This window comes from Pipistrellus kuhlii, unplaced genomic scaffold (assembly GCF_014108245.1).
Source record: "Pipistrellus kuhlii isolate mPipKuh1 unplaced genomic scaffold, mPipKuh1.p scaffold_m20_p_2, whole genome shotgun sequence".
In the NCBI taxonomy this organism is placed as follows: domain Eukaryota; kingdom Metazoa; phylum Chordata; class Mammalia; order Chiroptera; family Vespertilionidae; genus Pipistrellus; species Pipistrellus kuhlii.
Window position 1 is genome coordinate 180,092,766 of NW_023425515.1, and position 17,057 is coordinate 180,109,822.

The 17,057-nt window shown below is 52.3% G+C and overlaps 1 protein-coding gene across 3 annotated transcripts in view; it reads right to left on the bottom strand.

Annotated features, from left to right (window-relative positions):
- Nucleotides 1–1,562: 1,562 nt before the first annotated feature.
- WDTC1 (WD and tetratricopeptide repeats 1) overlaps nt 1,563–17,057 on the bottom strand; it is a 48,975-nt gene continuing 33,480 nt past the window's right edge. For 2 of the 3 annotated variants that reach the window (XM_036448328.2, XM_036448327.2), the window contains 11 exons: nt 16,404–16,591; nt 14,489–14,671; nt 14,031–14,125; nt 13,512–13,627; nt 12,116–12,191; nt 11,393–11,501; nt 10,443–10,616; nt 7,223–7,458; nt 5,604–5,781; nt 4,697–4,889; nt 1,563–3,538 (listed from right to left, as the gene is read on the bottom strand). In XM_036448328.2, the coding sequence (XP_036304221.1) occupies nt 3,341–3,538; nt 4,697–4,889; nt 5,604–5,781; nt 7,223–7,458; nt 10,443–10,616; nt 11,393–11,501; nt 12,116–12,191; nt 13,512–13,627; nt 14,031–14,125; nt 14,489–14,671; nt 16,404–16,591 (1,746 nt within the window). In that variant the 3' untranslated portion in view covers nt 1,563–3,340. The remainder of the gene's footprint in view (nt 3,539–4,696; nt 4,890–5,603; nt 5,782–7,222; nt 7,459–10,442; nt 10,617–11,392; nt 11,502–12,115; nt 12,192–13,511; nt 13,628–14,030; nt 14,126–14,488; nt 14,672–16,403; nt 16,592–17,057) is intronic. The other variant, XM_036448329.2, reaches the window with a different exon arrangement.

Consider the following 17,057-nt stretch of genomic DNA (forward strand, 5'->3'; position numbering starts at 1 on the left):
GATGAAGCCCAGTCTCACCAAGCCCGGGGAGCCTCCACAGTGTGACCGCTCCTTCATCCACGGGCCACCCCGCCCTCTGCAGGGCAGCTGAACTGAGTTCCTCAGGCTCCAGCAGGGATTCTGGGACTTTGCACTTCACCCTCTTGGCCTGGAACATTGTCTTTCCCTTGCCTGGTCAGCAAATGCTTTGAAAAAGCTTCTGCAGGCGTCAATTTGGGAACACAGAGGAGTGACCCCAGCCCACAGAGCTTGCTTCCGGCAGGGCTGCTTTCCTGCCAGTGTCCTGTTCGAAGCTGAGCATACCCCGCTGGCCCCAGCCTGGTTTATCAAATGAGCAAACAGGAAAAGTAATAAAACTTCAGTAGTGAAACTATCGCTCCTACAGTACTGAGGCACAGTTCCCAAACTGTGCATCAAGGCACCTCGGGGTGCCACACTGAATTCAGAGGGGGCACAGGAGAATGTTTAAAATTTGAGATAGTCAACATCTGTTGGCGATGGAGAGAACTACTAACCTGTTCCCCCAAAAATAAGACAGTGTCTTGTATTAATTTTTTCTCCCAAAGTTGCGCTAGGTCTTATTTTCAGGGGATGTCTTATCTTTCCATGCGCTAGGTCTTATTTTCGGGGAAACACGGTAGTTCAAGGTAGTTCCGTTTCATCAGTAGGCTGTGCTACATTCTTTTAATGTCCTCTTTGAGAGCCTGCATTTCTAGTGGCTGCTATGATAAAAAGCAAATAGAAGTCAGTGTGCAACCAGAAATGAGGGTGGTGTTTCCAATCTGATTGGAGTTTGACATGTTTTTCAGTGCCTAACAAGCACACGGATTCCACCCATTATTGTAGATATTTAAGAAATAAATAAAAATGTTGTTTCATTTATATATAATATTTTTAAAATGGCTTGGTAAGACATAAATTCTTATTGATTCAACTACTTAATAAGTCAAACTGTAAGGCATTTATTTTGGGTTAGGGGCTCTATGAAACAAATGACTGAGACACTAATGGTGGGGGTAAGGGTAAGTTGAGAAGGTTTGGGAACCCATGGTCTAAGGGAATCCTCCAAACCCTGAAGGCTGTGAAATAAATTTAGTGGGTTATCACCAATATTTTTTCTCATTAATAAAATAGAATGGTAAACAGAACACATTGCATGTAGCAAGGGTATTATTGTATAAAACGTATGTTCATTGTATATATACACAAATAAGAATAGGTATCTTACGTCGCAATGTAAAACGTCTATTTCTTGTTTAGGTTCTAATTGAAAAGTCAGAAAAACCACTAAGATCCTAACCTCCTTATTTTACGGATGAGAAAACAGCCCGGAGAGTGAGAGCTGATTACTGCAAATCAGAGCCAGCCACCAGTGAGCGCCCGGCTCTGGACTGAGCCCTGCTAGGCTGGGCAGCCATCTCACAGGCACGCTCCCAGCAGGCCTCATCTGCCTGCTAGAGATGGGGTTACTCAAGGTCACAAAGCTACAGAGGTGAGGGGCCAGGTACCCTCACTTTGGTCCCAATACCCGTTTGTGCCACACAAATGCAACCAGCCATACCTAGAACAAAACGGTTTTAATCAATCGCGTCACCCTCACTCTCCTGGGAGCAGAGCAACAAAAAGGCTCGGCTCCTGCCCCCAGAGAACAGTAAGGCTTATGTGTCTCTCCACACTGCAGGGCCAGGGCCAGACAGGCAGGGCGCAGTGGGGAGGGAGGGAGGGAAGGTGGGTGGAAAGCAGGGAGAGAGGAAATGGTGGGCAGCTCGAACACAGGAAAGCAAAGGGGCCCCTGCTGGTCTGTGGGCCCAGGGCCCAGCCCCAATACTCCCGGCTCTCCCCTCCTTGGCTGGGGAAAGGTCATGAAGAAGAGACAGGGGAGCAAGTCCCAGCAGCAGGAGGAGCAGCAGCTGTTTCCTTCGCCAATAAATAGACTTCATTACCAAGGAGAGGAGAGGGTGGAAAAGAGGGCTGGGTGGGAGGGGGAGAGAAGCTGCCACCTGTGTTGCTGGGATTAAAGCAATGACGAGATAGTGCCAGACCCCCCACCACTATCCTCACCCCCCCTGTCTTCTCAAAACTGTGAGAAAGCTTTTAACATGGCCCTCCTGTCTCCAGGGCTGCTCTGAAGCCTGACTGAGAGGAGGCACCTGGCAGAGGCAGGGGGGAGGGAGGGAGAAAAGAAGGGGGGCTGCTTCTCCCCAGAGGCTGCAGCTGGAGGGCTGGAGCCAAGTAAGCACTGAGGGGAGGGAGGAGGGAGAGGGGAGGAAGGATGAACCAACTACTAGGAGCAGCTCCTGAGCTGAGAGCCAAGGAAGCGGGCGGGGGGGGGGGGGGGGGGGGGTTGTTGGTGAGTGGTGGGGTGACCGCCGCATCCAGTGTAAAGCTTGGGCTGCTGAGGAGGGAGGGGACTGAGGGGGACTGAGTTAAGGACTTTCCCATCTGAGTGGCTCAGGAGACTCCCCCTCCTCCCCCAAGAGCAGCAGGGGACAGAGAAAAGCCATCACTTCTTTGGTCTTTGTGGCGGCTCTGCATGTGGGGTGAGAGGAAGGGGAGAGGGCAAGAAGGGCCCTTAGCAGGGAGCCCCCCCTCAGCAAGAGTAGGCCTGGCTGGGAGCTCTGGCAGAAAGGTCACAGTGAGGCCAGGAGCGCCTGAGAAAGGAGAGTGGGCGTAGTGTGGAAGGGCTGGCACGGGTGGGCAGGGTATAGTCTGGTGCCCCCTTCCCCCCACCCAGGTCCTCAGGAAAGGCAGAGTACCCAGAGGGGGCCAGTGAGAGCAGGCACAGTGGCCTGGCCTTGCCCACACCAGGTCCAGGGCTCCATCCTTCCTTCTGCTTCCAGCCCGCCACAGTGGCTCTGGAGGGAGGGGGGGGCCCGTCCTTGTTCAGAGCCTTCCCTGAAGACCACGGAGGAGGGAGCTAGCCTTGCCAGCCAGGGAGCAAGAGTGGCAACAGGTCAAGGCTAGCCCTTATGGACCGGGACTCCAGTCCCCTTCCTGCTGCCACCAGAAGGCAGGGCAGCCCTGAAGACAGCTTCAGCCCGGCCTCCACGCTGGAGGCAGCCGGAGCCTCCAGGGACCTGGGAGGGGAGGTGGGGGCAAAGGGAGGGGCTTCCCCTCCTGCTCTTTTGCTCAGGGCTGGGGTCAGTCAAGGGCAATCTGCCCCAAAGTCTGAAAGCCAGCAAACTGCAGCAATCCCCACCCCCAATGCCAAACTAACAAACAAAACAGGGGAAACAAAAAAATGGGGTGGGGGGGAAGACAAACCAAAACAGACCCCCTGCCCTCCTGCCCAGGGTGGAGGTCCAGCCGGTGGCAGGGGCTGGGGACTGGGGCCGAGGGTCTAGCTGGGCCGGCACTGCACCTGGCCCTCGGAGCTGTCCTCGTCGTCAGAGGCCCCGGCCCCCCCGCTGCTCAGGCCGGTGATCCGGTAGCCCATGTTGAGCAGCATCACTTCCAACGGGTCTGCGTTCATGCGCCGCTGGTTGGCCTGAGAGGCGCCCTCCATGTCCTCCACCACTCTGCCTGTGAGGTCTTCGCTCTGGGGGAGAGACACCGGGATGTACATACGTGCAGGGGACATGCATGCAGACTGAGCTATACATATGGAGGAGGATGTGCACACCAGATGCCTGTGGGTTTATATCGGTTTGTCCATATGTATATGTGGAGAGAAGGAACATACACACTGGAATATGCATGGGACACCCACCACGACATATGTGAGGGATACCCACACGGGAAGGGACACAACACCCTGAGATATATGTAAGGGATCCACATGCTGGGATAGACACTGGGGGGAATACACACACCAATGTACACACATGGGCTGGCCTGCACCAGAACATGACTGGTACACACCACAGCAGGGCATGTACACGGGACCATGCATGGGCATATGTGAGGGAGGACACATACTGGGTACACCTAGGGAGGGGGTACAGACACAGCTCCCCATTCTTTGCTATTGCCACTCCCAACAGCCCTTCATTTATCTTTTTTTTCCTTTCTCAAGGGAGGCCCTGAAGGCTCTCTTTAAAATTCGGAGAATTGACTTTGGAATTAGACACCACCTGCTTCTGTTTTGCCAGCTGGGAAGAGGGAGGTGGTGGGACAGAGGCCCTGGAAGCCTCAGGCTGGCCCAGCTGGCGACCCGCCCTGGGAGTGGAAGGGGCCACACTGTCCTCCTATGCAGCCTTTGAGGTGGTGCTGTCACTCCCATTCCCACGTGGCAATGACAAAAACCTGGGTCAGAGATGGTTAAGTCCCCTCGGCAGGAAGTGAAGGGGCCAGGATTCACACCTAGGTGTGCCAGACTCCAAAGCCTGAACACTTCCATGTGACTGAGGGACAGGCCTCCGCACAGCTTCTGGGGACACACCACAGCGTTACGAGGGCGGGTACCTGGTTCTCATGACCGGTACTGAGCTGGTCTGGCTCCCTCCCTGCCGTTACTGTGCCGGGGAGACCTCTTCTCAGCCTGCTCACACTGTGGCCTCAAAGGCAGCTCTTGGCCCCAGAACTGGGAGAACTCACTGGCCCCCACCTTCATAACCTTGAGCCCTCGAGTGAGAGCTCACTCACTTCTGTGGGACCCATTTCCTCCCAACCCTCCCAGGCTCGGCCCGAGGCCCTGCACAGGGCCCATCCCTGCCCTCCACACTGTCTGGCTTCGGCCACCTCGCTGCCCCCTCACCTCTGGCCGGGGATTCCACAGCCGCACGACGGGGTCGATGCCGCTGGTGGCCAGGAAGCAGTAGCTGGGGTGCGGCTGCAGGCAGTTGACAATGGACTCGTCCCCCTGGAGCACGCGGACTAGGTTGGTGGTCTCCTTTTCCCAGATGAAGAAGGAGCCATCGTCAGAGCCACTGACGATGTACTGAGCGTTGCTGGCGGGGGGTGGCAAAGGGCAGGGAGGTCAGGTGGGGTACCGCCCTACAGCCTCAAGGAGAGGCTGTGTGGCTTAGGGCGAGGGGGGCTAGGGAATTCTGTATCTGCTCAGCCCCCAAACTCCAGGGTCTTCACTTGACTCCGCACATGGTAGTCCTCCCAAACTGCAGGGCTCCGGTCTCTGTTTAAGTGTTCTCTTAACTCAGAGCCAGGGAATGCCTGGGTCCCTCCAAGTGACTCTTCCCAAACCATATCCTAAGCTCCCTGGATGCCAGGATCGGGTCGTGTGTCTCTGGGAACACCGTCTAAGCCTTCCTTCAGTGGCCCTGCCTTCCCGGACTGAGACCCCACCTTTTACACGCTGTGGACAGTTAGGGGGATCTTGGTGGAGAGATTCTAGACCCACGTTCATGTGTTTTACCTACCAAAGTGCAACATCTACAAAGGAGGGTGAGGGTGATGGTCTGTGGGACACTGCGCTGGATGCGCTTATGAATTACCTCATTAGTGCTCTTCCCTGTGGCTCCATGGGTGGGGGCTGGGTTTTATTTTACATGTAAAGAAACTGAGACCCACAGAGGTGGAGCCATTTGCCCCAGGGTACAGAGGCAGGGCTGGGACTTGAGGCTTTTCTAGAAAAAGTATGCCCTCACGCCCCCCAACCTCCTCCTGCCCCATCGGGCTGTGCCCTGCTGCCCTTCAAGGCCTCAGACCTGCCGAAGAAGTTGGCCTCCTTGATGTCCGTGGTGGTGTTGCAGTGGCCGCAGTAGCGGAACTGGTAGTCGTAGCTCCGTTCCCGCAGCACCATCTCATCCTCCGAGATGGAGTCCTTGCGGCTGGTGCTGCGGAGGCGGACGGGGCCCCCGCCCCCGCCAGCTCCCTTCTTCTCCTCTGGGGGGAGAGCAAGGAAAGGTGAGGGGCCAGGCCCTCTCCTCTCCCCTCTTCCCCGTTTTCAGTCTGAGTACTAGCAGTGTAGGCTACCGCCCTCTAACCGCCCTAGAAAGCTGGGAACGATCGCGGGAGAGAAGCTTCTTTGGACCCAGTCCTTGAGGGCATTAAAAACGAGACCTCTGATGCCAGGAGAGCCTTGGCTCAGGTCCCTGAATAATGTCGGGAAGCCCCAAGGATGCACAGGCACAAGGCCTATTTCTGTGGCGGGGAGAGGCAGGGAAGGTGGGTGAAGCACTACCAAGAAAGTTTGAAGGGTTGATTTTTCTAAACAGAGCCAAGCCCTTCCTTTCTAGAAGACAAGTCATCATGGATCCCAACTGAGGCACTGATGGGTTAAGGGCCTTCGGTAAAATCACACCAGTTTTCTCAGTGCCTTAACAGTGCCTTGTTCCTGCCTGCTTCAGGGCCTTTGCAGGTGCCAGTCCCGCTGCCAGGAACTATTCACCTCCCATAACTGCACTTTGTATCTAGTTAACTCTTCCTTCTCACCTTGAGATCTCAGCTTAAATGTTTGTAGAACCCCAGGCTGCCGTCAAGCCCTCCCCCATCTACCTACACCACATCAGGTCCCCAAGGCACTCATCCCTCTCTTATGATAGTTTCTCCTTCATCCCTTGGTTCCATCACTAGGCTGCAAACTCCGTGGATGCAGAAATCCCATCTGACTTGTTCACAGCTGTATTCCCCAGACAGCACAGGGCCTGGCACATGGTAAATGCTTGATAACTTGCAGCAAACGGATCACTGGCATGGTTAATAAATTCAAAGGGGAGAGGCAGGAGTCCATTTCTGCCTCCAGTGAGCTCACCTTCGTTTATAGCCCACACTACAATCACCCGGCCTGCTCTCCACAGCCAATGGGGTGAGCTGAGCAGACGTTCCAATGCTCTCTGTGCACGGGAGGCAGCAGGCTCAGAGGCTGTGCTCTGCCCAAGGTCACATGGTCACCACAGGGCAGAGCGGAGATGGAACCCGAGGCTCCACACCCTGCATCCAAGGCATTTCCACTGCCCTCTGCTGTCGTCTCTGTTGCAAGTGTGCCAACAGGAACAAGCATAACCCCGGCAGCTGCCCCTCACTCGGATGCCCAAGGCCCTGTCTGTGAGGAGTGAGAATGCCCTGCAACCCACACATCCTGACTGAGCTTGGCCTACTCTTATCCCGAGTCCCAGGCACTACACCAGGTAGGCTATTGTTATTTCCTCTTTCAGATGAGGAAACTGAGTCTCAGAGAAACCAAGTGAGTGTCTCAAGGTCACATGGCTTCTGAATCAGCATCTGAACCAGGCCTCTCTAACCCCAGAAGCAGGCCCTCCCCAGAATGAGATGTAGCACCGCAAGCAGGAAGAGTGATGGCAGCCCCTCCTCAGTGCCCACTCACCACTGTCGTTTTTGGAGAAGAGGGCGGCTGTGATGTCACGGCCCAATGCATCACAAGCGCTGCTGTGGGCCTGCTCTGGGAACTTCCCTTTGAAGTCATCCAGGCACTCCAGGGCCTCAGCCACGTACTTGAGCTCAAAGAGGCAGCGGGCCAGGCGGAAGTGTGCCTTCAGGTGGCATGGGTTTAGGGAGATGGCCTTGAGGCAGTCTCTCAGGGCGTCGTAGTGGTCACCATCCCTGGATAAGAGAGTGTGGCTTGGAGGTGGGGCCACATGGCAAGCAAAGAATCATCCTCACCCAGTCCCCGCTTTCTGTGGCCACCCCAGTCCATCTCTGACAGATCTCAGAGCACGGGTACTTGGGGATGAAGAGAATCTTGGCTCAGCCCAGGAGACCAAGTATTTTTAAGGAGGCAAGCCAGGAACCCTGAGGTCTTGGGGGTGGGGTGGAGATGAGTGTATGGCAAAACCCAGTGTCAGGCTGCCCTCTGCTGGACACAGCATGCTCCTGCGTGCCCGTTCGCCCCAGGCACCCGCAGCTCTGCAGCAGAAGGCCTGGCATCTTGCCCATCTCAGGCTCCCCAAGCCCTCCTTCCCTCTTCCTCCATGCACTCCTCAAATCTCCCTGTCTGGCCTTCAAAGCATGTCCAAGGCAGGGAGCCCTCAAGGACACTTCTGTGGTCTGGGGAAGCCAGAAGTGCCAGGCGGGAGACTTAGGGTCTGACCAGCAGGCAGTAAGCTCTCGGCCAGACCCCCCTCTGTCCTGGCTGACTGATCCACAGCAGCTGTGGCCTCTACCTCCTAGGGCTGTAGGATGGGGCCTGACAGACTGGCAGAGTCAGCTTTCTGGAAGCTGGTGGTGGTGGTGGTGGTGGTGGCGGCGACAAGCACACAGGAGCTACAAATCGTCACTGAAGCATGGGTGAAGGGAAATGGAAATGTCTCTTTGTGGAGGAGTAAGAGGGGCAGGGTCAAAGAAGCCCCTCCTCCCACCCACCCTGTGCCAGAATGTAAGACACACACTCCCCTGCACCCTCAGACGGTTCCCACCTCTCATCTGGAGAGCCCGACGATCACAGGAGCCACTTCTCCTGTGGGAGCTATATTATTCCCTTTTGGGCATAAGACCCAACTCTGCCAACCAGCGCTCCCAGACCAGAGCTGGTGGCTCCTCCACCGAGCACAGCTCACAAGCCCCGTGCACACGTCCTCCTGACCCTTCTCTCCTACAGCACTCAGGGGAGATCCGTCCCTGCAGCAGCCATGCTCAGACCAAGAACAAGCAGCTGAGCAGTGTGGGGCAGGAAGCAGGCGGGTGCTTCCATGGTTTGGCCAGTGTCAGAACCGGTGGCTGTGATGAGGGAGCCGGTGCTTTTAGAAGCCAATTACCACCTGCAAGGTGCCCCTCCAAGCTCCTGAGGAGAGCCAGCCAAAGACCAGCCAGGAGCCAGGGGCGACAGCTCCCACTGCATCCAGGAGCAGATGGCAGCCCTGGGGAGCCTGGCCTGGACAGGACGTGACATTCTAGGGGTCACTGGCAGGCATGTGAGAGACAATGAGGAGAGCGCAGCCTGGCCCCAGGGCTCACCCATCCAGACGAGCTGCCAGATCAATCTCCCTGAAAGGACAGCCCTCAGCACGTCCCTCTTCTGCTCAAAACTCTTCAGTAGCTGCCCATCATCCACTGAATCGAGGCCAAAACACAGCCACGGCCCTGCATTCCAAGTCCTTCCTAGGCCAGCCCCAGGCTACCTCGCAGACTCATCTCCTGCCAGTCCCGTCCCAACCCTCTGCTCCAGCCAAATGGATTTGTTGTGCTGCAAATAAGCTCTCCAGACAGTCCCCCACCCCCCAGCCTTTGTTCATACCATTTCATCTCCCTGGGAATGTCCTTCCCCCACAGTCCCCTCCTCCTTTTCATCTCCTTGTCTCAGCCTGCCCACACTCAAAGCCCATTCAGCACCACATCTTCCTGATGCTTTACTGATTGATGCCCAACTAAAGTGACCCAACCTTTTTTTTTTGAATGGTCAAACCATTCCAAAGGACCTACTGCTTCCTGCCTCTTTGATGACGGACCATGTCCCTGTCTTTGTCCCCTGTCCAGAGGCTGGGCGCTCCGGGGCACAATAACTTGAGTGGCAATTTTGTGTCCCTGGTACTTAGTGCATAGAAGGAGCTCAGAGAACATGTCGACGGCACCCACGGGTTGGGAATTTATCAGTCTCTCTTAGCAGGAGTGAAATAGCTCTCAGGCTACAGCCTGGATGAGGACCTACCCTACTGCTAGGACAGTGAGGTGAAACACCTCAGACTGGCCCTCCAACAGCCATCTCCTGGATTTGGCTGCCATCTGAGCCCTGGCAAGCTCCTGATGCCTCGGCTAAGGCCTGTGGGGTAGCACCTTCCCAAACCCCCACCCACCATCCTGCTGACTTGGGTGGGTTCTTAAGCTTCCCTCTCTGGCCTGCCTAGTTGCAGCCAGACGATGGCACACCAGCTGGCCTGTCTGTCTGGGCAGAGCCGACGGATGCCAGACGGAGCAGAAATGGCTGTGGGCCCAGCTCTATCCATCTCTAGTCCTGGCCCTGGCTGGGGGATGGGGTCTGCCTGTCTGCTTGCCTGCTGGTGCTGCAGGCAGAAAAGGCTGGGGGCCCTGAGGATTCCCAAAGATAAAGGGTTCTTTAAGATATGGACCTACTCCTTTACCACTGGCCACTACAACCCAGCACGACCCACAGCCAGCTTCGGACACCTGGGATCCTGTTTGTGCTCGATCCAAAGGGTTTAAGAGCCAGGAAAGCACTCCCCAAGGTCAAGGAGCGGCAGAATCATTTCAGACAAATATTAACTGAATTCACCAAACACCTCATTTCCATCTAATAAGATTTAACTGCTTCTTCAAAGTCCAACTCTAGGCCCAATTCTCCAACAGTTGGGATTAACCATCCTCTCAATTCCTACTTCCCCAGTGACCACAGCACTCAGTAACAAAGCACCAAGTTGAAGCTACTTGTGTGCATATCCTACTCAACTGTGAGCTTCCCTGGTGCTTGAGACATCCTGACTAACAGGCTGGTGTCTGCCCACCCCCAGCCTAGAGGAGGGGAGGAGAGGCATGGGCCCAAGAAGCCTTTGGAGGCTGCAGAATGTTACTACCACCACCCAGGGCTCTATCAGGCCTATCGCCTTTATCCCTCGCCCTGGCCCAGACCCACTCACCACTTGCGCTTCATGTAGGCAGCAGCTCGGTTCCCGTAGAGCATGGCGTTGTGAGGGGCCCTCTGCACAGCCTTGCTGTAAAGCTGAATGGCCTGGGTCCACTGCTGGCAGGCAAAAGCCTCGTTGGCTTGCTGTTTCACACGCTCCAGGTATGGGGGCAGCTCTACCTGGGGGCTGTGGGGGATGCAGGGCCACGTCAGGCCAGCCAGAGAGATCAGAGCAGACCCTCAGGAAGCCTGTCGCCATATCTGAGGGTCACCAGGCTTTCTTGGCCTTTGGGATCTGCACTGTCATCTAGAAGAGGGGCCCACTCCTGTCCTTGGCCTGAGTTACTGTGACAGGTAATGGGTACAATTCCAGATACTCTGAGCCAGTAAACAAACAATTGAAGCATAAATGAAGCTGTCCTAGATGGGTTTAAGGCAATTTTTAACCAAACTCTTGGGCATGATAGTAGCTGACCCCACCTGCCTCTATACTGAGCCGAACCTTGTAACCACCCACGTCCCTCCCATGGATCTCTAGAAAGAATTCTGTTTCTCTCAAGGGCTAGAGGACTTGAAAACCTCTGTATCCAAAGCCCAGCACAGGACCTGACGGAGAACAGAGGTCAGAAGACGCTCTGGGATGGAGAAAAATATAATAGGAGAAGCCCATCTGTGTGGGGCCCTTTGGGAAGGAGCTCATGAGAAGAGGCACTTAGCTTCTGGGTCCTGACTACAGCTTCTGGTTCAAGAGGCCGGAGCTTCAGTCTGAGCATGACTGGAGTCCTACCAGGTAGGAATGGCACTGGGACCACTAATCACCCTCCAGAAAATTATGTGCCCCAGGCCTGGCTCTGGGGTATGTACTGGGTAGGGGTCAGGAAGAAGGGTTGTAAGACATACTCCTCCCTTTAGTTTATAGATGTAATTGAAGCTGAGAGGATTGGACAAGTGAGCTGGCCTCACCTCACATATCCCCTACTCTCTGGCAGCCGGAAGCCATTGCTGTGAAGGTGCAGGCCGTTGGACACGCCGTTGGACACACCATTGGTGGACATCTTGCCATTCTGAACTTCTGGCAGGGGAGGGGGAGAAACGAATAGCAACAACTCAGGAAGAGGTCCTCATATCTCTTTGGCAGCCCTCTCGCTTCCATCACAGGGTCTGTTGGTCCCATTGTGACACCACCCTCCAGAATAAGATCTATTCCCAGAAAGCAAGTTTTTTGCAGAGTGGCAGGCAAGGGCATAAAGAAAACCATGTGCGCCCTCTGCTGGCTGAAGAGGAACACAGCTTCAACTTGGCATTGCCCTTAGCTGGAGTTGGGATCGGAGTAGGAGTTGGGGGTGCAGACTTGTCTAAAACAACTTTAGGCTCCAGTAAGAAATCAATGAGGAGATTGATCTAGGACAATAAGGGAAGGGCAACTATATCAGGTCCTCAAGAGCCAACCACGGGAAGAACTTGTTTCTTCAGAGGGAAGTGAAAAGGGCTGTGGCACAAATCCCTGTGACAGATTTCTGCAACCTGTTATCTTCTTTTTTACTGTACAGGCAGTGTATGTCAGAAAATCTACTCCTTTTGGAGGATCACAGCCACGGCCTGAGGAATGGGGCAGGTTTCTTAGCAGAGGGGGCACACACTCAAGCTCCCAGCACTTACTCTAAAGACACCCAAGGGAGAACTTACCCCCTGAGGAGTGGCATTTTCTAGGCAAGAGGAACGTGTATGGCCGCTGCTTGTAAGTCAGGTCAAACAAATAGACCTAGAGGGGAGGGGACAAGAGAAATGGAGGCTGTGAGGTACACATGTGGCCGAGCAAGGCCTGGGTGCCCTCAGGAACACACTGAGTGTTGAGCAGGGAACCACTGAGCCAGGCCGGAAGAGGTTTCTATGGAGCAACCCTGAGTCAGGAAAGTCTTCCTAGTTCCTGCTGGAAATACTGTCATTAGTTAGAATCACGTTTAAGTTGAAAAGGTCACCAGAGGTCACAAAGTAAAATGACTCATTTTACAGATGGGAAAAATGAAGCCTGAAAAGAGAAGCAATTTACCTAAAATAACACTACTAATTACTTCCCTCAGTAAATATTGTCTGTTATTACTTAACATTTATTGACTTCCTACTTTGCTCCAGTAACTTTAGTTGTTTTATATGACATCTGATTTCATCCTAGAAACCCTCCCAGGAAGAGGTACTATTATCATCATCCCTTTTATATATGAAGAAATGTACACTCAGACTTTACTTTATCCAGGGCCATAAAAGCAGCATGTGACACAGCCAGGACCCAAAAACAAGCTCTTAACCACTCTGCTAGACTGCCTCTCCACTCATCCTTATGCTACCTTTAGGCCAGATGATGGCTCAAAAATCTGAAGCCAGAGTTCTATTCTGAACTCAGGCACTCACCTATTCTCCATCCCATTTCTTTTGTACAAAATCATACCTTGGGGGGGGACTCCGGGAAAAAAAAAAAAATCATACCTTACCTTATAATGTTATCAATTGTTTCACTTGCTGTGTCTCCCCTGTTAGCCTGTGATGCGTTTTATTTTGCATTTATCTCCCTCATATTTTTGATAATGCTAGTCCCAGAGTATGTGTTCAATATTTGTAAAATAAATGAATTTATTCAAGGCTTAATAAATATCCTGAGAACCTGCAAACAAAAGGTTTAGCAACCTGCCATTATCAGAGAACACTTCCCAGAGCTTATCCTAAACCAGAGCCTGGCTGTATGCCTGAACCCCAAGGTCTCCTCCTAGGAAAACAGCAGATGAGGAAACCAAGGCTCAGAGAAAAAAAGAAAAAAAAAAGAGATAGAGAGGGAGAGAGAGTTGTTCCAAGTCACTGTACACAGCTGGTAAACAGAAGGTCAGCGTTTGAAGATAGGTCTGTCAGTTCTAAAACTTAGGGCACCTGTCAGGGAATTCCAATGATATTATATCATTCCCACATTTCACTAGAGTGGCATTTACAATAAGGCTTCTTGTCTGCATCATGGACGTGACGTACACAGCCCTGGCTGCTGGGTATGGTGTGGGGGGTGGGGGGCAGAGCCAAATTGGCCAGTCGTACATACCTGCTCCCCTCCCATGTTGACCAGCAGCTCTGTGCCACTGGGGCTAAAGGTCACATAGGTGGCAACCAGCACTCTCAGGCGGTTGTTGTAGTCAGGCAGCTTCACTGGCAGGTGTCCTGTGGGGAACAGTCCAGTCATTCTGGTGTGAGGCTCCCAGGACCCCAAAAAAGGGGTCAGAGAGTTGTGTAAAATCAGCTATATGATGATAGCAATCATCTTCAGCATAAAAACAGCAACAAGTGTTGAGCCCTTACCATATGGGCTGGGCTACTTTATGTGCTTTATATCATTTGGTCATTACAAACCTATTTTAGAGAAAAGAAATTATGATCCATGAAGGGTCAGTAATTTGCCAAAGGTCACATGATGGCTGGTTAATGGCAGTCAGAATTAAAGCCCAAGTATGCCGAACTCTCAAGCTCTTGCTCTTGACCACTGTGCCACACCACCTCCCTGCCCTGCCCCAGGGTAAGTCAGCACCCAGCCAAGAGTTTGGGGCCAGAACTGGGCTAGGCCTACCTGCTACGTAATACTGGGCTGCACCATCCGGAAGGGGCTTCTGCCGGTCACAGAAAGTGTGCACGCCTGCAGAAGGGCTCTGCTTCATGCTCTTTCTGGTGGGAAGGCAAACCAGACAGGTTACAATGCCTAGCACTCCCCCTGGCTAGATCAGACCACATTCCCTAGAGGAAAACCCAAGTTTGTATCCCTGAGAGAAACAAATACCTTTCTTCTTATGTCCACCAAAATTAGATTTTTCTTATTTCTAAAACAAGCATGAATTAAAGGTGTTTTTTTTTAATTACACAAATTAACCTGTATAATTCTGTTAGCCAGCTTCATCCCAATTTATTATAAATTAAATAAAAAGGAAAAAAAATATTTTTTTAATCACAAAAATTAAAAAAAAACCTCCAAAAGAAGAGGGCATGGCAATGAGGGAAAGCAGCTTCCACAGGAGGCCGAGCCGTGCATACCTGTGGTTGTGGATCATGCGGATGTCGTAGAGCCTCACGAAGGGCCCGCTGGCCCCTACCGCCAGGCAGTTGTTGTCCTGGGGGTTGACAGTGAGGCACTTGGCCTCCACCAGCTGGCCACAGTACTCTGTCAGGTCAATCAGCACTTCCGAGTGTTTGCTGTTCTCGCGAAGGTCATACTGTCTGTGAGAGAGGACAGAGTTAGGGGCTGGGGTCTGAGTCCCTGTGTTGAAGGCAGGGACCAAAGCCTTGCTATGCAGGGTGAGTGGGAGGGGCTCTGGGCCAGTTTGTAAATAATAAGAATGTCAAAACCACTCTCATTTCTTGAGTGCCCATTGTGTGCCAGGCCCTGTAGCAGTTTTCTCACACAGTGTTTTATTCTAACATAACTCAAGGTAAACACTACTGTACCTTAAAAAATATATATAATCAAAACCCAAAAACATGTCAGTATTATTGCTAAATACTATTACTACTGATTACTAACACTTAGTGAGAAGTTGCTTTGTGTCCAGTTTTGTCCCTCAGTGCTGCACATGCATTTCCTAATTAAATCCTCATGCCAGCCCTTGGTACCATTAGAACACTGAGGTTCAAAGCAGTTAAATAACCTGCCTGGGACAGCACTGCTAGTAAATGTAGAGCTGGGATAGCTTCCTACAACTGCTCTCTCCTTAATTCTAATTCTTGTTGTACTAAATCTCATAGGAAACAAAAGTATGGAGGTGACAAAAAAGAGAATCTGGAGATTATCTAAGAGCTACCTAGAAATGCCAAGTGCCAACAGAAGCCCAAGAGTTTCATCCAGGTAGGTGGCAAAGGTCATGCCAAACATCTACCTGGCAGCAATACACACCTACCATTGCAACCTGGGGAGCTGTTTTGCTGCTACTACACAGGCACATGCAATGACCTCGTCACTGTTTGCCTTATCTTTCCAGCTCAAAACTGCAGTGATTCCTCAATATTTTCAGCATGAATGTACTTTTAGTTTACTTTTTCCAAACTTTTCAGGATCTGATTTCACATCCCTCTCCAACCTTGTTCCTCAGTGTTCTAAACATGGGTCAATAACACTACAATACTCTCTATCCTGTACATGCCATGTTTACCCCTGCCTTCACAAACTGCTTAAGCTGGGAGCCACTCTGCTTTACCTTGCCCATCCAAATCCCTTCTCTTCTGGAAGGCCAGTTTGTTTACCTTCTAGTAGAACACCTCCCCTGACTCTGCTGTGCCAAAATCTGAGGCTCTCCTACACAGCATCCTCGATGCTCAGCTTCTACCTGCTGTCCTGACACAGCCTGGTCAGTCAAGGTCAGCAAGTGCAATGTAGAATTGTATTCACAAGTGCTTTCTGTCTTAAGTATAGCAGGTCCTCAAATATCGTTTTTGTGTGTGTGTGTGTGTGTGTGTGTGTGTTTATTGTTGTCCTTCAATGCTGTTTCATTATAATGCTGAAAAGATTCTTGGGAACTTAGCTCTTGTTTATATCAATGAGGCTATGGTAAAATTGGTTTCCTTATATGTCATTTCACTTAAAGTCACAGAACCTATAAATGACATTAAATGAAGACTTACTAAACTATGGTAAGGTTTTACTGGCACTATCTCAATTTCAATGCTCAGGCCAACAGGGAGATATTATGATGATTCCCATTTTATAGATGAGGAAACTGAGGTTCAGTGGTGAAGTGACTTGCCCCAGTCAAACACTGAGTGACAGAGGCAGGACTTGACCCTAGGTCTGGATGACTTCAGAGTTTGTCCACAGACAGCTCTGAGCAGACTGAGGCTGGACTCTGCTGGAGGGAAGGAGTCAGGCCTGTGGAACGAAGTGGTGTGGACAGGTGGGAGGGAGGAGCCAACATGCAGAGAGAGAGCCACAGGCCCCATCAACGCCTCAGGCCCTTACCGGATCAGCCCGTCCTCAGCAGCACTCCAGAACGTGTTGGGCCACATGGGGGCCGTGGCGATGCGCTTCACCCGGTTGGTGTGGTCTCCAAACATGTGGATCGTCTCCTTCACTGTCAGGTCGTGGACATGCACCTTGGAGTCGGCTGCCCCCGTGATCAAAATGCGGTCCCCAGCGTGAGGCAGGAACTGCTCGGAGAGATTGAACGAGAGATTGCAGGTGGTGGGGGTCGGGCTGGCCATACGAGGAGGCTGGCCTGCATGTTAGTGCCCTCTTTTTCTTTCCGTATCAGGTAAGAACATGAGCCCACCCGAGACAACCCACCAGGAAAACTTTGAACTCGAATATCAGTCCTCAGGCCTAAAGGTCAAAATTGGGGCTGCACCTTTATTTTGCCAGAGTCGTCCTCACCTGACTAGACTACCTAAGGAAACATTTTCCTGATTCTCTCCCAGGTAAGGGCTGAGTCCATGATAATCATAGCTGTTACCACCATGTGCTTGACAACAGGGCAAGTACTTTATCTTATTGATAGTTCAGATAAAATAACCCCATTAAAAACTGAGGTTTGGCAAACATTCAGCAGGACTGTCTGACTCCCATAAACCGTACAGCCTCATGACCCCTATTGAATAGCCTGGGGGTTAAGTAACA